Here is a 24,628-nt window from a genome sequence, read left to right on the forward strand (position 1 = left end):
ACGTGTATCCCTGACACACACACACACACACACACACACACACACACACACACACACACACACACACACAGAGAGAAACATAACCAAACACAGCAAAGCAGACACACAGAAATTACATGCACACACATTGTGTATGAAGGTCTCATCCACCAACATCTGCTCACCCATATGTTCATCAAATTTATTAAGACACACTCAGAAACACATGGTGTGTGTGTGTGTAAGTTGATTGCTCATGTGTTGTGTATTACCTGTAGTTCCCAGCGGACTTCCCACATGTACACAGTCATCTACAGATGAAAAGGAGCGTGGCGTCATAAGCAGCCCACACACACTCTTCCTTAAAAGCTCTGTTATCATCCCGCTGAGCAGATTTTTGGGCTTTAAAACATGAAAATATGATTTAACTCATCACAGAAACACTTCCATGAGAAATACGAAGTTCATTAAAAGCTGGGAAATGTGTCTGTTTGTGTGAGCCAGTCTGGGCCATATTTTCTGATGTATATAGATGAAACACCTCCAAAAAATGCACCGGAGGAGCTGAGGTCAAAGGTCGCACGTTGCTCGGAATACCCTGACCGTGACCTCATCAGCACGAGACAGCTGCTCCCTTGAGCCCCGTGCCCTTGTACTCTTATGTACCCACTTGTGTGCGTGTGGTTGAATGCAAGCTTGTGTGGTTTTCCTCCTGTCTCATTATATTAGGCAGATCCCAGCGCTCCGCACCAAAACAAGTCCATGCAAAAAAGTCAGTCTAACGGCAAAGACAGGTTGAGGTGTCCACTCTGAAGTGCTTAACATAATCCAAATATAGTTACATAACGGAATATGGGTGTAATAAATTCCATAACCCCTCTTTTTCCTGTCTCCCCCTGCAGTACTCTGTATTGGACAGACTGGAACAGAGAGGCCCCTAAGATCGAGAGTTCGTCTGTGGACGGTCGGAACCGCAGGGTGGTGGTGTCGGATGGGATTGGTCTGCCAAACGCTCTGACGTATGACTCTTCATCCGGACAGATCTGCTGGGCTGATGCAGGTAGACGCTACTACGACAACTACTACAGCCACTGTCAACATGACTGCCGGTCAACTACTTACTCACTAAATACTCTCAAAACGGAACTCTCTTATTGTCCAGCAGTCTTCATGCGGATAAGAGAAGCTCCGAGTTGATAAAAATGTTAAAACGCTCATCTTTCACCCAGAGTTGACAGAGACACAGTTTCTAGCGTGGTGTAAAAGGAAACATTTAATCTCCGAATCTTTGTATTTAGATGATGTTCTCCCATCAACGTCAATCAAAGATAAAGGACCGTGGTCTTTGTAGCAAAGACAGAAATACCGCATGATCCACAATTACGTGTCAGGTCTCTTCAACGGAAACTAAATGTGTATAGTTAGTGCATTAATAATCCAGCATGTTACATAGCATTATAATGGAAAGCAAGATAACTAGTGTCATAATAATTAATTTGATAAATTGATATAAATGTTTATAAATGCATACTACTACTAATACTACAACCATTACTATTTATACACCTATAATTGACACACTATACTACTAGCACTGCGCCTGCCACTACTCCTGCTACAGTGATGTTACAGTTTTTGCTATTGCGACTATTATCACTCTTAAACAGCGGTAGCAGCTGATTGCTCATTGTCTGCGTTTCACATTGTCGGCCAGAGATTTCAACTCAAACGTGCAGTGGGAGGAATCTGCTAAAGATAATGATGACCCGTATTTTTCTTTTGCTCTCTCGTCACAGGTACAAAGCGTTTAGAGTGTATATCCCCGGACAGTTCAGGTCGAAGAGTGATCCACCCCAGCCTCAACTACCCATTCAGCATGGTTTACTACAGGAACCACTTCTATTATACAGACTGGCGGAGGTAGCCATCCTTATTCTCCTTTTCCTTCCTTTTTTACTACAATCTGGTCTTTTGCAGCCCTGTATTCTTTATCCGTGGCCGATCACTAGTCATTCAGTATAAAGCCATGCTGCCGCGACCATCCGTCCTCAGTGCCTCCCTGTCTGTCCTCTGCCTCGTAGGGACGGTGTGATCGCAGTGAGCAAAGACAGCAGTCAGTTCACCGACGAATACCTGCCTGACCAGCGTTCTCACCTTTACGGCATCGCTATAGCAACTACCCACTGTCTATCAGGTGAGATATGTGTACTGTATAAACAAGTACTTTTTTCAAATTTCAATCAAAGATGGTTAGATTTATTACTGATTTAATGTGGTTGCTTTGCTGTGTCTTACACACAATCCTCTTTCACTGACACACACTCTGTTCAAACGTGTCATTTTGGCTCTGTTTCATACCAACCAAATGCCCCCCCCACACACACACACACACAGACACACACTCTCACTTCAAGGTGTTACTGACAGTGAGCGCATTGGTTTCTGTGCAGCGATGTCACATCAATCCACTGTTAAATGTGGTGGAGGAGAATGCTGCATTAAAGTCTAATGGAAAGACAGGAAATATGAACTTCTTCCACCACATCTGCACCAGGCGGCACAAATGCGGCATGTTAGCAGAAGAGCAGCATTGGCTTCAGTCCTCCATCTGTGTTTACACAGGATGCATTCAGGCACAGTATTGAGTATAGGTCACCTGCGTTCCACTCACAGTAGTGACGCAGCAAAAATGGAAGAAAATAGACCTGTGGCATAAAAAAACACATTTTGGGTTGCGAGCAAGTTTGAATTGTTATAGATTCATATATTCATATTCAGAGATTTTGGATTTTTCAGTGAAGGAGAAGGAGGAAATACAATTTTAAGAATTTCTAATTAGTTAATTGAAGTTTTTATGACAGAGCTCTGTCAGACACAAAAGTTTCTCTTGAGGGAATCTGTGTTTTCCATCAACTATTTTTGAATCGAGTGACAAATACCATAGTTTGAAGATACTTCCACTACACTGCTACATGTACATCCGTAAACTATAAATGGGTCAAATTAGTTATAAAATGTGAATAGTTTGAAACTAAAGACAATAATTACCAGATGGTTGGATGAATTCTAGGCCTGATTAAAAACAGCACTGTAATGTGAATCTCCATGTTTCAGTTGGCTCTGAAGGTTAAAAAAGACCTTTTTGTTTTTCAGCCGATGTAAATGCTCCTTTTGTTGTCTGGTAAAACCCACGTTTGTGTTTCATCATCCAGAAAACATTCTACCCCACATCTATACCTGTGTGTGTGTGTGTGTGTGTGGCGACTTGACATACACCCATGAAAAAGACCAAAGAACAATGATTACACAGCTGTGATCCTCTACCTGTATTTTGTTTGTGTGTGTCATGTTTGATGTATTGATGTCTACACATGGCTTCAAGTCAAAGGCTTGTGTTAAACGCCTTTAAAGTATAAAGTGGCCTTCTACACACAGGATAATCCTTAAAGTAGCACCTTGGCAGATGCCTACACACATCTGCCAAGTGTAAAATCTGGTCATGATAGAAGAGTTTGAACACACAATTCAAGTTTGCTCATCTGACGCGCGAAACGGTCGGAGCGATGACTGTGTGCTGCTGTAAAATGTCACATCTGCGCGTTCTCCAACACACGAAACCCTCAGACTAAATAACAGCCACTTGCTTCAAAGAAGTGGATGTGTGGTGTAATTCTGACCATGATGACAGCTCTAAAACACACTTGTTAAGGGTTTGGGAGCTGGTTGTAAGAGGCTTAAAAGCTGTTATTGTTAAATACATGAACACACACACACACACACACACACGCTCTTTACAGAGATAACTCTCAGCCGCCACTAGTTGTTAAGTGTAGGTCTTTGTTCAGGATGGAGGGTGTGTTTGTTCTGTCATTAGGCCACAGCAGCACTAAAGCTTTCATCCTGTCACATTTGGATTCACACAGGAAGAGAAAATTAGACCTTTACATCTTCATTTCCACCTGGAACTTTAGAGAAGAGGAGGTGGTTAGTACTTCCACTAGAAAATGAATGTGAGTCAGAGTGAGAAAATTGAGCCATTTTGTCTTCTCATCTTGTGATTTCTGTGCCACAGGGATCCACTAACGATGGACCGGCAGCCGCCGAGTCCTTTGGTGCTAAAATTCTGGGGCAATTCCTGAACAGAGGGCAGGACCACCCTAAGAATCCTCTCCTGTGTCCCTCAGAGGAAAGGACGATGAGTAAGGGAGCAAGATGGCTTTCTGCTGCCAGACCGACAGTCAGAGCAAATTAGTACCCCTCCACAGACCCTGACCCCATTATCTCACCTTAAAGATATAACCCCAAAATAAATGTTTTGTAAATTTGTTTTATACCTCATTTTTAGTTTTTTTTTTTCTACTGTATTTTTGTATGCAAGTTTTGTTGTTTTTGTTTTTTTTAATCTATTACAACTACAGGGCAATGAAACCAGATTTTAAAATATACGAGCTTAGGTTTTCTGTTCTTTAAAGCCAAAGAAGGATGACATGAAGAGCTTTAAAACAACCTGTTCGAGCATCAGTTTTCTCTTTGGTCAGCAGGCCACAGTGGCTTTTAAACTCTGTTTTTCATCAGTTTCGTTTGGTTAAACACAGACTAAAGGAGTAGTTTGACTTTTCGGGAAATACGCCCATTCGCCTTCTTGGCCGGACTTAGATGGAAAGTTTGTGTCTTTGCTAAATATGACAAATGTTTCCCACCTCTAGCTTCATACAGATACGTGAGTAGTATTGATCTTCTCATCTAACTCTCAGCCAAAACGTCGAACTGAATTTCCCAAAATATCAAACTATGACATGAAAATAACTGAAGAAAAACTGCTATTTAAAGGAATTTAACCGATTGGAGTTAAGAGCCTTGCGTAGTCAGCACTGACCTGAATAGAAATGGAATTAACATATCATGTTGCATCACACACTGAGAAACTGTATTTTGTATTTTTACAAACTCCATAAAATGTTAAGTGGAAAGTCACTGCCATTGTTGAGTAAACTGAAATTGTTTCCGTAATCAGATTATCTGTAATAATCTGTTTCCCTCAGCCTTGTGTGCCACGGTCGGATCACAGCGACAAGTCCTGCCACATTTCTCTGCACTACTAATCTGTATTTCACACATGTTGAAATGACACACTTTTTTTTTTTTTTTTTTTGCAAAATATTTTTACTACTACTACTACTTTCCAAATCTTTATCTTTTTATAAGATGTGATATTTATAACAATAAAATGTGATTGGTACTTGACAGATGTCTATGGCGGTTACTGTGTTTAGGTAGCTACGTTGCTTTCAGATGCCTACCAGAGGAAAATGATCACCAACCTGCCACCACACAGGAAGCACAGGAGCCAGACTCTGTCTCAGCTGTATTTATAGATTTTTTTTTTTCCATACAGCGTCCGTGTAAACCATTTCAAAATAACCCTTTTTCTCCCATCTGCAAAAAACGTGTTTTATCTGGAAACAAAAGATACAAATATAACCTGTCAGTTTGAAGATATCAGAAGCTTCTCTCTGGTATTTTCTACTGAGGGAGAGATTCTGGCAGCCAGGACATGATCAGAAGGTTCAACCTCAGTCCCCGAAGAAATGAATGACTCAGCTTATTAGTGGATACGAGTACTTGAACACTAACTATGCAGCAATTACTGTATTGTGTGTTTTGGTGTCAACTTATCCTTATTGCTGTACAAAAATGAAAGACTGCCTCTGAGAAGCATTTGCTCATATTTGCTCCATATTCCCAATCTGATCTGTGATCTCATGCAACAACGGAAAAAAATGCAAACTCATCTCTGTCCACCTCAAACAAAAAGCCTTTTCTTCTCAAAATCTCAAAATCAAATTCAAACTCCTGTGGTTCAGTCCCTCCGGTCCTCCCTCTTCATCCTCGCTCTCATCTGCCGACCTTGCCCAGCCTGTGGTCTGTCTTGGGGTCAGCTATGATGGCCTGAACGGCTACGATGGCCTCGTTGATCTTGGTCTGGAGCTCCCTCAGCTCCTCGATGTGCAGCAGGCGCAGGACCTGAGCCGCTTCGTTCAAAGTCGCATCTGAAGCGAGAGCAGAAGTTTATTTTACTTTCCCGGCACATGATGAAGTTTTATGGGATACATGTGTGTGTTAACAGCGCTCCACTCCACAGCGCTCTTCTGACCACAGGACTGCTTGTCTGAGTGGATGTCCGTGCACCGATATCCCACCTCATGTCAATATGTCCAAACAAACCCTTCAAAAATCAATTTGCCCTTCCTGTACTTTTTATTTCGTAACGTTAAAAAAGCAGCGCTCACCTCCAGTGTCGAAACCCAGGATGTGTTTGTCTAAAGCTACTGGAACACCCTGGAAAGGAGAGGAAAATATTCATGAGACGCTCTTGTCTTATCAACCGGAGGAACATTTTTTTCCCTGTTAAATCAAAGACGTTCAAACATGTGTGCTGAATAAATAGAAATGGGGATATCTAGACGTCATTCTCGACACATTATTATGTGCATCTTAGATTTACCTCTCTGTTCTGGCTGGCTTTAGTGATGGCCTCCTGAGAAAGTCTCTCTTGGATCAGAATGCGAATGGCCTGGCAGGTCCACATGACAACACAGACAGATTTCATATGTCAAATCAAAGTCTTCGAGCTATAAACCTTATGACTGTCATAGGATAAAACCCTGTTTGATGCTGTTTATGGTCAGCATTCTTCCTGCAATAGCCATCTGTCGTATTTACATTCTGTAACTACCTCTATGCAGTAGTTTTCTTTATCAGTGGTGGAGGCTGCTATTCCCGCGATGGATTCAAATTGCTGATGAACACAACAAGGATTCACAACAAACCGCATGTAATCCAGCGTTAGTGGTAATTTGATTTTACAGATATCAGCCTCGCAGTTTACTGTTTACTCTCCTGCTATTATTAACCGACTCCCTTGATAAAACAATGCGAGTTTGTTTTGCTGCACTGTAAACAAAGATACACCAGCTGCGTTGTCTCTGTTGGATTTTCCGACAAAGTAGCTGCTCAAGAAGTGTTTGCTGTCGTATTACGCTAACCACAGGTTTTGCCTAATCAACCACCACTGAAATCTGAGGGATTATAACTTTAAAAGCCTTTGTCATGGAGATAAGACGTTTTATGAGACACTTATTTTAACACGGACAAACAGCGTGTGTGTGCACTCTCACCTTGAGCATAACCAAGTAGTCGTCGTGCCGCTGAATTTTGAGGATGTTGGCCAGAGCCGTCACTCCGGCTTTGAAATCTGGGGAATTACCTGGAAAAGCACAAACGAACGATGAGCTCGCTTAGAGCAAGGCAACAGAGACATCAAAACTGAAAAGGGAGAAGGAAGAGCGCGGGAGAGCGAGGTGCAGGGAAAGGCAGAGGAGAGGAGAAAGCGTTTTCGGCTTACTGTCAAGGTTGACCAGAGGGTCAGCTGCTTTGTCACTGTTACTGGAGGCTGCCAGCGGCTGACAGTTCTTATACTTCTCCACTGAGGAGAGACGACAGCACACACCCATGATGAGACACACGCATACATCAAACCATAAAACGGGTCGTTCACCTAAGGTGAGGCACATATTACATGACTTTTATGGAGATTATAAATCTTATGATTCTGAAGGGGTTTTTTTTTTTCTACAGCGTTGGCTCTCAAGGTCGTGTTACGGGGTTATGGAGTTCCAACACTACTTCTGTAAAAATCCTGAAAAGAATAATTGGATTGTGCAGCAAAAAAGAAAGGACTGGTGAGCTGGCATCGCCAGGAAACATTATTCCTTTCACAATGTCTCCATCTACTGGTCTTCACCAGTATTTCAACACTGTGGTACAGAAGCACGGATCACACATAGGAATATTAGTCTAGAGCAGTGGTTTCCGACATTCTTGTCTTGTGACCCATTAATATGAGGCAATGTCTGCTTGCAACCTATTGCCATCAGTTGCATATAAATGTGGGCTATGACCATGTCGAACCAAAGGTGATTACTTGTGCAATTTAAAAGGCCTGAAGGGGCCCGACATGTTTTCTTTTTTCATTTTTCTTACCATTGTCTCCGTATTCGTACCGCACAGCCAGGCCCAGTAACCAGTCGACAGCCTCCTGTCTCTCCTGAACCCCGAATGGACAGTTGACATCCTGCAGGTACTGTACAGAGGCAAAGGAAGATCTCTGGTCGCAGCCAACACAAGATGGTACAGGTGGTATTTTTCTGAGGCCGGTGCTCTCACCTTCTGGTAGGCCTTGGGCCAGTCGGAGCTGGGGATGTTCCTCAGGTTGCCTCTGTCCTCTATCTTGTAGTGCCGGATCTTCTGGTCCTCCAGCCACACAACGCAGTTCCGGAACTGTGTCTCGTCTGAGCCGAGGGGGGAGACAGGTGCACGTTTGAAGGCCGCCGCAAAAAAAAAAAGTCAACATCGCGGCAGCTACAGAAAGTAATTCGAGGTCTTACTGTAGAGGCGAGGGAGTCTCTACAGTAAGGCAGGCGCCGTGTTAGCTTGAAGCCTGCTGCATCACCGACCCGACCACGGGACGCAAACAGCTGCCGCCGCCGCCGCCGCCGCGGAGGTTCGGTTTATTTGTCAGCGGGATTTTGCAAGTGCGGTGCCGGTTTGCACTGAACTTGGAGGGGTGGAGATGGGGCACGGGCCGGGGAAGAACCCATCGCGTTTTTTGGTGCAGATCCGGGTCACTCACTAGGAATTCGAATTCCTCTCTCCGAGCTCTGGTGTACGTTGTTTGGCACTGGCCTTGGCGGAGGTATGCGCTCCGCTGAGTGCCACTCGAGTTTACATTGCAATCTGGGGCAGCTAGCATTTTAATTCGCGGCTTTTATCGGCGGTGTATTGATATTTGCGGCCCAGGAATGAGCCTGAAATCCGAGTGAGCACCTTCAGATAAAGTGCCCCTTTTGCATAATGTGACGGACTCGTAGTCATTTCAAGGTAAAAAGTGAAATATTAACTAATCTGTTGGAATGAAACTGTGAACACAAGGGGCACTATACGTTTGCGGAGAGCGTTAGAGATAGCTATGCCGAAACAGAAGTGTGGTGTATTGAAAGTCCGTCTTGTGTTCACACGAATATAAGTTTTGTCGGCGAAAAAACGCCCCACGTAACTACTATTCTAGTAGTTTTCCGTGCGTTGTCTTCCGACAGCGATCGGACTTGCGGTACGTGCGTACACGTTAGCCGGCTCCACGTTACACTCACCGACCAGAACAGCGGCGGCTCGACGGGTCTTTTCTTACCTGTGCAGTCAAATCCATTGGGATTGTGGTACTCTAGAGCCGTCAGTTTCCTCCGAAACATTTCAAACCTGTGTTTTCTGAGTGCAAACGATTGCTTTCTTTTGCTAACACTTTGCTATCTTGCCCGTTTTCTTTCTTTTTTTTTTTCCCCCTTCTTGCCGTCACTGTGTGGCATTGCGCGTGCGCCGCCCAGAACTTCCTGTTGTAACTATCAAAATAAAGTTTTCCCTTAGCACTGGACGGAAATCTATCGGTGTCTTAAGAGACAGTTTTAGTAAAGCCTTGAGCTGTTCCAAACAGTTTTCTGAGGGCTTGCTTGTCCCACTCATATGTCCTACTGGATGCTGTTTAGTTTTTCTTTTCTTTTTTGGGCTTCAAAAAAGCCAGGTTACACTTTGTCATTTCTTTGATGTCGCATTCCTGCAGCTGAATTGATTCAACCGCCTCCCGATTAGGACTGTGTGTACATTCCCAGAGCAGTTACAACGTACTGCATTACAGCTGTTTAGACAAACTTCAAATTCTGAAATGTCACTGAAGAGCGCGCACACTTTTGACCCCCGATATGTTATGCTGGTGGGATCTAGACCATCTGATAAAATGGTGACGTTTTCACAACACCGCTGCAGTATTACGCACAGACAAGATTCAGTTCTTGTAACCATCTCACAATATGTCACACAGAAAGGGACACAGAAGCTTTGGAAAAAATTGACAGCTTTATTACACATCACATTTTATTAAATGAGGCAAAAAAAACGATGACGGAGATGCAAAAGAGTTATGTGTCTGGCTTTATGCATGTTGGTGTGTGTGTGTGTGTGTGTGTGTGTGTGTGTGTGTGTGTGTGTGTGTGTGTGTGTGTGGGGATGTTCAGAATGGCCTCATGCGTGTGCTAAGGGGCGGGGCTCTGTTAGGAGGCGTGATAGCTATATCCAGATAGTCTCCAATCTGGAAGCGCTGAGACTGCAACGTCATGGAGTCGTCTGCGCCCTTCCTGCCGGATACAGTACTGCCGATGTCTTTCAACCTGGGGGTGGGGGCATGTTTTAATATACAGTGGACACAAATTCAACAGCCCTGTCACACAGATGGTTGCCTGTGTCATGAACGTAACCTGCGCCTTTGTACTGCACTACCAACCTGTATGCTTTCCCCCTGGGGTCAGGGAAGACTATGGCAAAGCTAAAGTGAGTTCCCTTTTTCCTGGCCTCTGGATACACTTCTTTCACCAGGCTGGTCAGCTCCTTCAGAGTAGCATCCATCCTGAAACACAGAGAATCAGATACAGGCTCCAGTGCCTACACTTCTACATTCACAACAAACAGTATCTCTACAAGCTGCACATGGTGCCATAAAAACTCAACCTAAGTCATAGGCAAACGTTCAGGTGACACTCGCAACAACAACAGAGAAAAAGAGTGAAAGCAACCGTACCACGTGTATATCTGCAGTTCGCTGGAGGGAACGTTGCCACGAGCAAATTCATCTGCTCTGTGATGTCGGCCGCTGTTGGTGGTGAACACTCGCAGCAGAAGAGGGCAGGTCTGTAGCATAAACAGGCACCAAACACAGGGGTAGTAAGAAAGAATACAGTTTGCAAAATGCATTTTAAAATACCACATTAGATTGGTTCCTTTAAATGATCCGATTTTGTGGCGCTAAAGCAATCACAGGCTGCAGAAACATAAATATCAAATCAAAAATGATACTAGAGAGTTTTTCAACAAAACTACTGTAACTATCTAAAAACATTAAAGCGAGTCACGCAGTATTCTGTTGAGAAAGGCTTTGTTCCAAAGGCTGGATTTTCAGTTATTATCGATGCTAGCAATTGCAACAGGATTTTGAACTAGTTCTTCTTACTTACTACTTACTAAACCCTCAATTTCCGGTTTCACTTCGGCACTACATGCGTCCAGTTTGACAGCGGGTGCGTTTTGGACGTTTACTGCCCCCTAATGATCACCACGAGTAACTACAACTCGACCTTTTCTAATCGCCAATATAAAGTAGATATTAACACTACTATGAAACTGATTAACAGTCATGAATAGTAACAATGTAAACAATACCTGCATGAATATATGTGATATACACATAGTTAGCAAACTTAATGAACCCGCTTTGTCCACCCTATATGATTTAATTGGGAACACCAGTTGAAAAGCGGGCTGCCACAAATTGCATCCAATCAAAACGTGTCCTGAGCTACTGCGATTTTTGGGAGACAAAGCGCAAAGCGTTTGACCCACCAGGACAACTAAGCTGTCGAGAGTAGGTATCAAATATATCGAAAATGGGCGTCGCTTGTCACCGGACACATGCCGAACGTATCCGAACACGCTGGAGTTTCGTGAAAGACCTGACGGTTATATTTTGGTAGTCTCATAGGTAATAACCAGGAGGTGGAAAACATTAAACTGTATTTTTACATCGGCGTTTCGTTGAATTTTTCCAAGATCACAGGCTGTGGCAGTCCACGGGGGGGAATGTTTAGTCAAACGGTTTTATTTATATTTTCATTTATTTATATATCTATATCTATACCTATATCTATCTATCTATATAGATAGATATATCAAAGTCCCAAAATAAGGAAATAGTTCGCTCGTAACAACGACAAAAATGCCTTTAGCTATTGGTTGATGCCGAATAGATGTTTATGACTAGCTAGCACGTAAGCACTTAGCACACCTCAGAAGCTACTGTTCAGTTTGTGTCTAACTTCTAATCGCCATAGGATTCCAAAGCATAACACAGTTTATAGGTTGCACTTGTGCTGATCTAACAGTAGTAAAGTGTAACTATGAAGCCTGCCCTGAACATAAATCCACCAGTCTCCGAACTGTTAGCTAGCGCTTAGTACACCAAGTTAGCTTAGAGCTAATAAAGTAAACACGCTAAATCGGGCGCTTACCTTCTCCCGATCAATGGGCTTCTCCGGTTCCTTCTTGATTTCTTCCTGTGTGATCCGCGATTCAAGAGCCATTTTTACTTTCCACTGTTATATTGATGCACGTACGTCGTGATTTCCACCACCTTGCTTGGAGGTTTTACCGAAGCTGCTGCAGGCAGCGACCCACCGACGAGACAGAGTTTCCGTTTCCGGTCTTCGTTTCGACGACTTCGCGGCTTTTGGCACTCGGTGCGGCTTTAACGCCCCCTGTTGCTCCGGAGTAATTAAGTATCGTTTCACACACGGAGTATTGATTAATATTTCAAGTGATTAGTTATTGGCTCGTCGATAGAGAGAGAGATCAATACAAATTATATTACAAATTATATTACAAATGACTTTACTATTCTCCCACATCAATATGTTATTAATGGACTTAATTAAGAGACTTTGCCAGTAGTGTGATGGAATACCTGTATAATCCAATGAAGTCTATACCATTTTAATCTTCTATTACTGATATGTGAAGATCATGTCTGTTATGTCTCAAAATGACAAACATCACCCTTCTGGTATTTTCCTCATTTAATTCCTCAGCGATTTCCCTCTTGCAGTCCTCCTCAGCGTATCTTCTAATCCTTCCTCTCCTTCAAAAGGCCCCATTGTCTGCGAGGAGGGATCTTCCCTAGTCTAGACGCACTGAGGAGAAGTCACCATTAAACAGTCCGAATAGGTAAATCCCACTGGCACACACCTGGCAAATTTCCTCTGGCCGTCAATCATTGCCAGAAATTCTAATGAGGATTGTAGTCATGAGAATACTTTACTTACGTCATTTGTGCATTGAAAATAGTGACAGGCACCATATCTCATTTGTGGTGTATTACAGTGGATTAAAAATAGATTTGAAAACAGCGGCCTTCCTGTACCTTGTTCATTGATCTTTCTTAAAGTTACAGGCCTGTTAAATACAGGTTTATGAGTCCAATATTAAACATGCAAGGGGTGTTGCAATATATGACCTTGCTGTCTTAATGCTCCAGGATTATGAACTCAGGATTTGGCAAACCCAAATCCAAGGGTCAAGTCCTCATTTTCATGAGTCAAGTCTGACTTGATTCCAAGTCTCAAGTTTCCTGCTCTGATTTATCATTGAATATTTATCCAATGAAGAGATTTATCTTTTTTTTGCAAGGAATATTCCTGAAGATTAAACTATTTTGCATTAAATCTCGATTTCTGTAGGTGACAAGCAGAAATTTCCTGGGAAAAAAATCTCTGGTGCATTTTAATTTATTCATTTTTAATTCCATAACTTTTTGAATGATCTGTGGGAAATGCAGTGCAGAAACATTACGGATATAAGATCTGCAAGTTCCAGAAATCATCAGGATGTTTTGTAACGCTTCTACGGACTTTCATACAGTAGGTTGTCTGCCAGGATCGGTCAGCCAAGTCCACCTACAGAGCTGAGACCTGCTATTCAGTCACATGCTGCTCTCCCCCTCACTCATTACATTGTGTGTGCGTAGTTTTCTGGGTAACATATATGTGAGCGTTGTACAGTGTGTGTCTGTGCATGCGTTTGTACAGTGTGTGGTTGTGTGTGTATCCTGACACTGGTCCCCTCTGTTCTCCTGCTGGCTGGCTGATCAAGAGTCAGGAGCTACTCAAACAATTGGCTCTATTTTACCTCTCTCCTTCTCCCTACTCATTCACTTTGTGTGACCCCCCCCCCCCCCCCCCCATCACCCCACCACAACCACCACCCCATCAGAATGGATGGCACAGTCTGCCAGGCTTTTTTTGTTTTGTTTTGTTTTTTTTTGACTGAAAGATCAAACACTGGGTCTTTGATTCTGGTCCTGACACTGATATCCATTCATTGATATGCATCTGGAATAAGAGTCACTATCATTTTCCCCTAATGACTCCATTAGAATCACTAACGCCCTCTCTGTCTCAACCCAGGATGTTTTCTTGCCCTTCGAGATCACTGCTGCTCATTTTTGCAGGATCACCTTAAATGCAGTGGTGCAGAGGAGAATCTAAATGCAACTCACCACCAACGAATCCTGCCTAATTATTTGAAAAAAACTAGTAGAAATTTGCAATCAAATGATAATTCTGAAACAAGATTCTTAATACTTTTTCACTAAAACACTGGTACACTTTTGTCTGCAACTCTTTAAATCAATCGCAGGTTATATCCCTAAGCCCAACACTGCAGCTCAAGCAGAGTATGCAGAATATGTTACAGCCTCTCCGAACGTTTTCATTGCAGTTTTGTGAGGATCCAAAGTGTAACCTGAGGAGGTTGGTTTTTGCTCCCACATGTCAACAAACAGTGGGAAAAGCTCATTGGTCACAGTCATTAGCAGCACACAGAGCTGCACTGTCCTTCAGGCTGACAGCTGCCAAGGGATGGTTTGGCTCTGAAAAGTCACTTTGCCTCGTTACCTGTGTCCAGTTACAGCCACAGAGACATCACAACACACATGTACACACACCTTCGCATTACAATGCAACTTTGTTCTCTCAATCCTTTGACTTCCACACTGCATGGACCCCCAGTAAGTACAACAGCTGTTAACATCCATACTGTTAAAACAAATGTAGTACCACGGCATAATTACAGAGGGACCTATTTTACACCTTGGCCTGGGACTTGAGACTTAAAATGTGTGACAGAAAGGCTGGTTTAAAATGACTAAGAGTCCACAACCATGCTTGTGGCTTTGTGAGATTTTACAAATGTACAGTGGAGGGAGCAACAAAGGTACTGCAATACATCTCAAAGGGGACAAGAGTTTCTATAACAAATAGTTGTTGAGAGACTGATCGTACGTCCCTAGAGCCTGAAAGGTATTCAGGAGGCAGGTTAGGTCTACTGAAAGACATGTACAGTACGGGAAGTATAGGAACCAGCGTTTTTGGAGCTTGACCCATACTAAGGAATTAAAGTCACGAGTATGTAGGATATCTCAGCCTATGCTGCTTCGGTTCTGATAATTATTTTTTTTAAATCTGTATCTTGTGAGTCCACAAACCTTATGGATGAGCAACATTAAATTGCTGGAGTATCCCTTTAATGGCAAAAATGAGCCCATGGCCAACAGATAGTCAGCTGCATTGAACCGGTGTCATGTTTTAATTTGACTGTACATTACAAGATGACAGTTCTCTCCTTCGCCCACTGACTCACTACCACCTACACCTACAGTAGGAGGAGAAGAGAAATTACTCGCTGCACTGATTTTGGTCTTCACATCTGGCTTTCAGTCTGGAAAAAAACATGGGAGCTGTTCCGGTAATGTCACATCAAGGTGGCCGCCAAAATCAGGTTAGAAATTCATAAATAGATTTCACTGCTGCCATCATTAACAGATACTCTGGGGAATATCACTAGTATTTTGTACATTCCCACATGACAAGCACAGGATATATTAGTAGTGGTTTATCATTAGTGACTGTGAATTTAAATCAAATGAAAATCATTTTACTATTTTATCTCATTTCTACTTCCGTACTATTTGTGTAGCCTCCTCCTCTAACCGTTGCCACAGCTGTGACGTTTTATTTTGAAAGACTTCACAGGAAGTCACCATATTTTATTCTGGCTGACTTCACACTTGGAGGCGCATCCTTTTACTTCATGCAAAGGAAGCAGGCGCTGCAGTTTTTTTGTTTTGTTCAGTATATCGGAGACCATTCTTTAGGTGTGTGTCAGTGTAATGATGCCAGCAGTGATGTGACAGTGAGCTGTGTGTTTTTCATGCTGGAAAGAACTATGTGGAGCGCTTTCCTGCAAACAACCTGACCCTCCAGACACAAGGTGAGAAAAGTAGTTTCTCTTTTTGCTTCAAAAAGTCAGTAATTTTAGATTCATTATCTTCATCATTTAGAATCATTTCATTTGTGACACTTATGCAGCATTTTTTACAAAGGAAAACAACTGCACTCAAAGAATGTAATGTACAATTAGGTCCATACTTATCTGGACGGTGACACAATTCTTGTAATTTTGCCTCTGTACACCACAATGATGCATCTGAAACGAAGCCATCAAGATGTGATTGAAGTGTAGACTTTCAGTTTTAATTCAAGGGGTTTAACAAAAATATCGCATTAACCGTTTAGGAATTACAGCCCTTTTATACATAGTCCCTCATTTTCATAGGCTCAAAAGTAATTGGACAGTTGTCAGTTGATCAGTGTCACGGCCAGATGTGGCCTGTTTCGTTGTTACATGACAAAATAAGCAGATGAAAGGTCTGGAGTTGATTCCAAGTGTTGACTTTGCATTTGGTATCGGTCCATGGGAACTTTTCAATTCTGTGGTCCAAAGATGTGTTGATGAAAATGAAGGAGGCCATCATCAGGCTGAGAAAACAAAACAAACCTGTCACACAGATGGCAGAAACTTCAGGAGTGGCCAAATCAACTATCTGCTACATTCTTTGAAGAAGGAGTACACTGGTGAGCTCAGCAAGACCAAAAGGCCTGGAAGACCACAGAAGACAGCTGGAGTGGATGATCACTGAATTCTTTCTTTGGTGAAGGAAAAACCCTTCACAACATCTAGCCAGGTGAAGAAGCAGTCTTTAGGAGGTAGTCGTATCATTGTCAAAGTCTACAATCAAGAGACGCCTTCATGATTGTAAATACAGAGGGTTTACCACAAGGTGCAAACCACTGGTAACACTCAAGAACAGAGAGGCCAGATTAGACTGCCAGAAAACATCTAAAAAGTCTGCCCAGTTCGGGAACAAGGTTCTTTGGACAGATGAAACTAAGATTAACTTGTACCAGAATTATGAAAAGATGAGAGGGTGGAGAAAGAAAGGAACAGCTCATGATCCAAAGCATACCACATCATCTATCAAACAGGGGGGAGGCAGTGTTATGGCAGGGGCTGTAAGGCTGCCAATGGAACTGGGTCACTGGTGTTTATTGATGATGTGAATGCTGATAGAAGTATACGGATATACTATCTGCTCAGAATCAGCCACATGCTGCAAAACTTATAGGACGATGCTTCACAGTACAGAGGGATAATGTCCCAAAACATACTGCGAAAGCAACCCCAGAGCTTCCCAAGGCAAAGAAATGGAATATTCTTCAATGGCCAAGTCAGTCCCCTGACCTCAACCTAACTGAGCAGCCTTTTCACTTGCTGAAGACAAAACTGAAGGCAAAAAAAGACCCACAAACAAGCAGCAACTGCGGGCGGCTGCAGTAAAGGCCTGGCAAAGCATCTCAAGGGAGGAAACTCAGCAGTTGGTGACGTCCATTGCTTCCAGACAACTGGCAGTTACTGACTGCAAAGGATTTTCATCCAAGTACTGAAGATAGTCCTTATATTTATAATTATGTTAGTTTGCACAATTACTTTTGATCCTCTGAAAATGAGCGACTATGTATAATACTATGTATGTATGGCTGTAATTATTTTGTTAAACCCCTTGAACCAAGCTGAAAGTCTACACTTCAGTCACATCTTAATTGCTTTGTTTCAGATAGTTGCCATATCAGTATAATACACATCATTTAAATAAACAGTGAATCAATAAATCAATGAGTCACTGAGTGTGAATGGTGAGGCTCAGTGAGAACGGTAGTAATGTGGGTTTGTACAGTGTGTTCAGTGTGTTTTTAGTTGAGTGGGCTCAGTTCAGTACAATCCACCGTGGGAGAGGTTTATTAGTTCACATGAATGTTGGCGCTGGGCCTTTTTCTCCTCCTCCTCTCAGTTTCATTCCTTTTCATCCTCCTCCTCTTTCAAACCCCTGTCTTGTTTCATCGCAGGTCTCTGCTTTCATCTTTTGCCACTGACTTCCTTCTAAATTTTCCATCTGTGTCGCTGTCAGATGTGTAGCTCCAAGGAATCAGTAAAACCTGCAACAGAAATTAGAAAACACTAACGCATACTGTATTCACTTTCCCCCTTTTAGATTTTCCCAGCAAAGAGAGACTTTAACCAGTAACTTACTAGCAAAAAGACCACTTCTTTGACTTTCGCATTATTATTCTTCCCATTCTCATTTCTCCGTCTGTTTCCCCAGGATGTCTTGGCCTGCTCTGTACGCTCAGTTGGTTGGGGCGAACCGTCACTCCACCAGCCTGGGTAAAGTCTGGCTCTCTGTGCTGTTTATTTTCCGGGTGATGGTGCTGGTTGTTGCTGCTGAGAGTGTCTGGGGAGATGAGCAGTCTGACTTCACCTGTAACACACTACAGGTATGGCAGCCAGTCAGTGATATTATAATGTTAAATCATATATCCAACTCAATTTCTTTTCACCTTGGAACATGGTATGTTGGATGTTAAAACTTCTGTCGCTATTTTAATGTTTTTTTGATAGCGACAATTAATTTTTATACACAGTTCCTACAGATATGTTTGCTAATAAATGCATTAAAGTGCGACTACGTGTCTTTGGAGAGATGAAATAAGACAATTGTCCTGTTACAAGCAAAAAGTTTAATTCATAAGCGATAAAACACACTCTTGGACAATTCAGTACAATAAAGAGTTTTTCCTGCTACAGCCTTACTTGGTCTGGTGTGACCGGAGGCTAATGGTTCCGCATGTTAGCAACTTTCAGCTAGATGTTGCTGAGTAACTGACATGACTGAGTCCATTTACTGACTTTATGACCTTTCTCTACTTATGCTACTGCTACACTATATTTTAACTCATTCAGATGAACTAATAATCATATAATTAAAACAACTCATTTAAGAAGATCTTGAATTAATAAATGAAAGCTAATTCTACATCAGAGTGTAATTGCCAGTTGTGGCTGCAAAGGGCCGCTGTTTGGCAAAAGTTACATAGGCCAGGCTAGCTCACTTAGAGTAATCAGTAATATTATTAGTATTATTATAGCTGCTGAGGTTGCAAGTGTTTGGAAAAGTGCTGGAGAAAACATTGTCATTAATATTGTGTTTTTAAAAGAAGTAGCAAAGTTCAAGATTGAATACTGTTCTTGAGCTTCATAAGTGCTATACATTTTTCACTGTTGATAAGATCTACAGGGACGACAGTGGTAGGGCTGAGACCGAAAAGATGTCATTAATAGGAAGGACTGACCAGGATACCTATGTCCCATTAACAGGGGGACATAAGTATCCTGGACCTACACAGGGATATATAAAGCAGCTAAACCCTTTTCTCCTCATCGCTGAACGACCCGTTTATCTCTGTTTTTCAGCCTGGCTGTGAAAATGTCTGCTATGATCAGTTTTTTCCTGTCTCCCACATCCGTCTGTGGTGTCTTCAGCTTGTCTTTGTCTCCACGCCAACACTCCTGGTCGCAATGTATGCGGGCTATCGGAACCATAGGGATAAGAAGAGGATGCTGCAGGTGTGTGTGCTGTAAAATTGTCAATGAAAAAATCGTCCTGTTGGCAGAGAAACCTACTGTTTCATAAAATGTTATGTGATGTAATTCCATCCTATATCTTGTTGTGTCGTGTCTTGCTCAGTGATTTCTTCTTGTGTCTTTTCTGGTTGTGTCTTGTCTTTTTTTAAAATCTTGTCTTATCATGTTCATCATGTTCATCTATCATGTCTTGTAATGTCTTTTCTAGTGATGTCTTATCTCGTTTTATTTTCCCTCTATTATGTCATGACTTGAAATGCTGTATTGTGTTGTGATGCCATGTGATGGCATGGGTGTCACATCGTCTCTTGTCATGCCATGCTGTTATCATGTCATTTTATGTCATATTTTGTAACATCTTTTCTGGTTGTGTCTCGTGTTGTTGTATTTTATCTTGTTTGGTTTTGTCTCTTCTTGTCTTGTCTTATTTTGTCTGGAATTTCCTGATCGTGTCTTTCCTAGCTGTGTCTTTTCTTGTCTTTTCTGGTCTTGTCTTGTATCTTGCCATGACACGTCATGTCTTACTTTCTTTTGTCTTAACTTGGTGTAATGTCATCTCTTGTGACAGGGTTCTGGCAGATCTGGCTTTCTCAGCAACAAAGTCCAAGAGGAAGATTTGGAGACTCTGAGGAAGCGGAGACTCCCAATAGCCGGCGCCCTCTGGTGGACATACGCATGCAGCCTGGTGTTCAGGCTGCTGTTTGAAGGAGGCTTCATGTAAGATCTGGGATTCTGATTTTCTGTCAGTGTATCATATTTTGCCGATCTGGTATAAACACACAGTATTTGTGTCTGTCTCCCCAGGTATGCCCTGTATGTGGTGTACGATGGGTTCCAGATGCCACGGCTGGTGCAGTGTGACCAGTGGCCGTGTCCTAACCTGGTGGACTGTTTCATCTCACGTCCCACTGAGAAAACCATCTTCACTGTTTTCATGGCCACCGCCTCTTCCATCTGCATGGTCCTCAACATGGCTGAACTTGCCTATCTCGTTGCCAAGGCCGTCACTAGGAAGAAGTATTAATCAGACAGTCAGGTGATTAATCAACTGATTAATTTATTGATCATTTAGTCAATCAACATTTTTGTCAGTGTTAAAACTTTTGTATTCCACGTGACTCTCATCAGCTCATAAAAGGCTGTTAAGGCTTGTCAAGATTTGACATCCATGTCCATGTATAGCTTCTTCTTTTCCAGGGGTCTCATTGGTCAGAAGGAGAGGAAGTCATGCAGCGGATCCAGCAGAGGGAGGATGCAGAATAAGACAAGCCAGAAGTTACTTGTCTCAACCTGAGGAAGCAGCAACAAAGTGAATGATACATGCAGGAGAAAGACATTCCAGAGACTTAAAACACTTTAAGGCTGCATAATCACTAGTGGAACACTTGAGCCAACTGTGTAAATACAGCAAAACGTATGGAATATCTGAATTGCTCAAATGTAACATTTAAAGGGTGGAGAGGATGTCAACAACTCAAAAGTGTATTTTTACACAATACTTGTTGAGATTATATGTCAGTACTGTGCTTTTGATTGTAACTTTTGTTAGTAAAGTTGTATAATGGGATATCTAGTTGCACAGACAATATATTCTAATGTAACAGATAAAAAAATAGACACAGGCAGATCGTGTATTTATAATGACGGTACTGTAGGATTCAGGGCTTTCATGCCATCTGTTGGGGGGCAAGAAAACAGCATGAGGCAAAATGTGAGGACTCACTAGCAGCTACACATATGCCATGTGTACGCCTACAGCATGTACACAAATATACAGAAAAGTCGTTTGTATGTTTCTTGGATTCATTGAATAACAATTTATTGGATATAAATGCACTCACCATTTCTCACTTTACTTCCACCTAGTTCCATCCTATATTCATTTTGTGTTAGTCTAATTGTTTAATTAAAGATTCATATCATATTAATGATGCTCTTGTCTGGGAAAACTAAACTAACTCAGGGATTTTTTTTTTTTATTGCATGTACAGTAACTTAGTGGCGCAAATACCTGCATCAAAGAGAAACACTTACAATTAGAGCCACACAGTGCATGAAACCATATGATTGTATTTTAGCTATTTGTGTGGAAATTAACTTAAGTAGAATTCAAACAGATGCACAGTTTTTGATGAACTACATACAAAGGAAAAATCCAGTGTTTACTTCAAAATATCACCATCAGATTAATTTCTACTGCAAATGAAGGGTTAAACTACATTCAAAGATTTAAACTGTGGGGTCATACTTAAATCATTTAATTACTTAAAACAACAATTATCTAGACCACAGTTATGGAGATATATTCAACTATGTCGTACTTTACACAGATTTCTGGGTCAGAACAAAGAAAAGTTGCTTCATATGAAAGAATATGACAGAAATATTTCCTCAAGTGAAGTGTCTTTTATTAACGAAAGAATGAGGTGGAAACACTGCTGACATTGCTAAGAAAGCCACATTATGTTTTAGTTGACCGCTCATGTTTCTGTGCACGACTGGGGCGGGATCAGCCATTTGGGAAAGTTGCGTTGTCGTGTTTGGACCTAGGTTGAATGTTTTTCTGATTTCCAGTGCTGATGCTATATTTCGAGATTAAAAACTGCAAAAACGGTTAAATGAACTTCGATGAGCGAGACGACAAATGTATTTCCCTTTACAACAGGTGCATCAAGTGACCCACTGTATGTACTGCATGTACTCTGTTGACCTCTACCGGAGACCAGCAGTGACTGCAACAGTGTAGACAGGTCCACGGGTCTTCTGCTCCTCTGAGGGACGGTCACTAACACTTAACAGGTACAGAAGAGGTGGCTTCACCTAACGACAAGCGACTATGGCGACATAGTTGTTTAATCCTAATTATAAATCATTGCTATTTGAAGCTATGAGCCGACAATATTCTTTAAAAGTACCTTTAATTAGTTTGTGGTTTTATTTTTTAAACCTAGGGAGCTCTTTTGTTCAGAACAAGACATTCTAATAGTTATGTTATGCAGATTTTTTAAATCATATTTTGTTTAATGCCACGTTTTCTTCTTTCATTTCAGCTCATTTGACATATCGTCCATATTTCCAGTACAGCTCGACAAAAAATACTAGGCTACTACAAAATATCAGCTTGGTCTAATACTAATACTAATGCTAATACTAGCCTGCTACTTTCACTACTTTTAATATTGCCACAACTACCCTATTACTACAGCAGTAATAATAAGAATAATGGCAATAATAATTCTATCAATTCAAAAGCTTTTTGACACTGGTCAAATTTGGCTTGTCAGGAATGTGACTGAGTTGAGGAGCCGCTGCCCGCACGTACACGCACGAGCGCGCGAACACACAAAAACGTAATCCCCCAAAACTCCCCCCTCGTGCGCCCCATGCACGGTGACACCAATGTGCGACAGTGGCGGTTGGCCTTGGCCACGCGGGACGCAGCCGCTGCGCTTCGCCTTCGCGGGACAGGTCTTTTTTAGACTAGACTAGCCTCGCGTCTTTTTTACGCTCTCTCGCTGTAACTCTGTGATTCTCTCTCTCTCTCTCTCTCTCTCCCACCTCCCCCCCCTCCTCCTCCTCCTCCCCCTCCTCCTCCGCTCCCGCCAATCTCACCGACGCCCTCGCTCGGCCGCCTCGAGCCCACCCGCGGGAGTAAAAGAAGGAGGAAGAAGCGAAGAGGCGAGAGAAGAGGCGCGCTGCCCGCCGGGAGACGTGTTCCAGAGGAGAGCGGTAAGCAGCAGGTGGATGCTGGAGTGAGGTGGGAGGGAAGAGGAGGGATTAACATCCTTCCACCTGCCGGATTATCGGCACCTCTCGTGCTGCGTTCACTTCCCTTTGGGAAAGACGGCAGACAGGAAGCCACTAATATTTCACCAAGTAAATTTCTGATAAATCGTCGACATAGACTCTTTGACGCGGATGCAGTGTTGGGATTTTAGACTTGTATGATATCACAATAACTGTTATCATTAAAAAACAAACAAAACAAAAAAAACACGTTAAAACGAGTCCGGTACCGTAATTTAGGCTTTTTCCCACAACTTGAATTGGCCTTAATAGTTTGTATCCCCCTTGCCAGTTACCCTATTGAAATACATGAAGAGTATTGTTAACTTGTTATATAATCAAACAAGCTACTCAAGCAAATTTGGTTTAACTTTTGAAAAAATCACAATGCTGCATTCATCACATGAAATACTGTATTTTGAATATGAACGCGACCTACAATGACTAATGTTGTTATTTCAGACCAAAACCATGTTCAGACTTTATGCAAATTAGCTTTATGTAACTTTACACTCATTTATTCACTTTTATGTCTGGTTTGCTGTAGAACATGGAGTGAAAAAAACAACCAAGTTCAATACAAAGTGTCCATCACAATAAGTCTGAACTGTGAAACACTTTGAAATTGCTGATGTTAACCAGCCAGTTGTTGAAATGCATATTTCATATATTCCCTGTCTATTCTGGGATGTTTCCCTCGCCTTCTTTGGGACCAAAGCTGGGACGTTCTTGAGTCTCCACAAGGGTTTTCTCTGCGTTCATTTTTAAACACATTTATACACCTGTCTATGCAATCTTCACAATATTGTGTACTTTTGCGCACATATCTGCATCTTTATTCACATTTGTGCTATTGCACACCTTTATTCACCTTTATGTAACTTTACACTCATTGATTCACTTTTATGTACCTTAACAAACCTTTGCAGAATTAAGCACCATTACACACCTTTTTGAATTTTTTTCACAACTTTATGCACCCTATTACCAAATCTTTACGCACTTTATGCACCTTTATGTACATTCAGGCATTTTATTCACTTGTATGCACCGTGTGCACTTCCTGTGTATCATAGTGAATTTGGTGTCCTTGACTTATCAGTCCATAGCATCATTTCTTCAACATCGGTCATTTTTACATGCAGTAACCCAGCTACGTTGGTTAAGCTAACCGATTTATAATGTTTATGGATATGTGTCAAACGACATTTAGGTTACTAGATTAACTGAGCAGTGAACAGAATCGACTTTCACGTTAAACATTTCCTCTGTCTACATATCTTTAAAAAGTTTTCAGGGTGCAAATGGCAGGCCAAGAGTTAACTGTTTGGGC

The 24,628-nt window shown here is 42.0% G+C and overlaps 4 protein-coding genes across 19 annotated transcripts in view; 2 read left to right on the top strand and 2 right to left on the bottom strand.

Annotated features, from left to right (window-relative positions):
• The window catches only part of nid2a (nidogen 2a (osteonidogen)), a 45,228-nt gene extending 40,542 nt beyond the window's left edge, over positions 1-4,686 (top strand). For all 8 annotated transcript variants that reach the window (XM_040141973.1, XM_040141974.1, XM_040141980.1 and 5 more), the window contains 4 exons: positions 882-1,039; positions 1,776-1,899; positions 2,061-2,173; positions 4,052-4,686. In XM_040141973.1, the coding sequence (XP_039997907.1) occupies positions 882-1,039; positions 1,776-1,899; positions 2,061-2,173; positions 4,052-4,062 (406 nt within the window). In that variant the 3' untranslated portion in view covers positions 4,063-4,686. The remainder of the gene's footprint in view (positions 1-881; positions 1,040-1,775; positions 1,900-2,060; positions 2,174-4,051) is intronic.
• A 646-nt stretch (positions 4,687-5,332) lies between these two features.
• Positions 5,333-9,438, bottom strand: rtraf (RNA transcription, translation and transport factor). The gene is made up of 8 exons (XM_040141981.1): positions 9,227-9,438; positions 8,206-8,330; positions 8,023-8,122; positions 7,385-7,465; positions 7,158-7,246; positions 6,485-6,553; positions 6,270-6,318; positions 5,333-6,029 (listed from the first exon to the last, which is right to left on the bottom strand). The coding sequence occupies exons 1-8, from the start codon at positions 9,285-9,287 to the stop codon at positions 5,875-5,877; spliced, it is 729 nt and encodes a 242-aa protein (XP_039997915.1). The 5' UTR covers positions 9,288-9,438; the 3' UTR covers positions 5,333-5,874.
• Positions 9,439-9,925: 487 nt separating this feature from the next.
• Positions 9,926-12,376, bottom strand: sap18 (Sin3A-associated protein). Of its 5 annotated transcripts, none has more exons than XM_040142651.1 (5): positions 12,147-12,376; positions 10,664-10,773; positions 10,370-10,492; positions 10,093-10,256; positions 9,926-10,048 (listed from the first exon to the last, which is right to left on the bottom strand). In XM_040142651.1, exons 1-4 carry the CDS (start codon positions 12,216-12,218, stop codon positions 10,100-10,102), a joined length of 462 nt encoding a protein of 153 aa, XP_039998585.1. In that variant the 5' UTR covers positions 12,219-12,376; the 3' UTR covers positions 9,926-10,048; positions 10,093-10,099. The 5 variants fall into 5 exon arrangements, with proteins under 5 accessions (XP_039998585.1, XP_039998582.1, XP_039998583.1 ...); XM_040142648.1 differs by having other exon boundaries at positions 9,926-10,056; XM_040142649.1 differs by having other exon boundaries at positions 9,926-10,062.
• On the top strand, positions 11,405-20,907 carry LOC120798388 (gap junction beta-6 protein-like). Of its 5 annotated transcripts, none has more exons than XM_040142646.1 (8): positions 11,405-11,503; positions 12,723-12,858; positions 15,912-15,960; positions 18,191-18,362; positions 19,339-19,491; positions 20,078-20,226; positions 20,314-20,545; positions 20,692-20,907. In XM_040142646.1, the coding sequence occupies exons 4-7, from the start codon at positions 18,192-18,194 to the stop codon at positions 20,531-20,533; spliced, it is 693 nt and encodes a 230-aa protein (XP_039998580.1). In that variant the 5' UTR covers positions 11,405-11,503; positions 12,723-12,858; positions 15,912-15,960; position 18,191; the 3' UTR covers positions 20,534-20,545; positions 20,692-20,907. The 5 variants fall into 5 exon arrangements, with proteins under 5 accessions (XP_039998580.1, XP_039998577.1, XP_039998581.1 ...); XM_040142643.1 differs by having other exon boundaries at positions 20,707-20,907; XM_040142647.1 differs by having other exon boundaries at positions 20,314-20,526; positions 20,707-20,907.
• Positions 20,908-24,628: the final 3,721 nt, after the last annotated feature.

This window comes from Xiphias gladius, chromosome 13 (genome assembly GCF_016859285.1).
Source record: "Xiphias gladius isolate SHS-SW01 ecotype Sanya breed wild chromosome 13, ASM1685928v1, whole genome shotgun sequence".
Lineage (NCBI taxonomy): Eukaryota > Metazoa > Chordata > Actinopteri > Istiophoriformes > Xiphiidae > Xiphias > Xiphias gladius.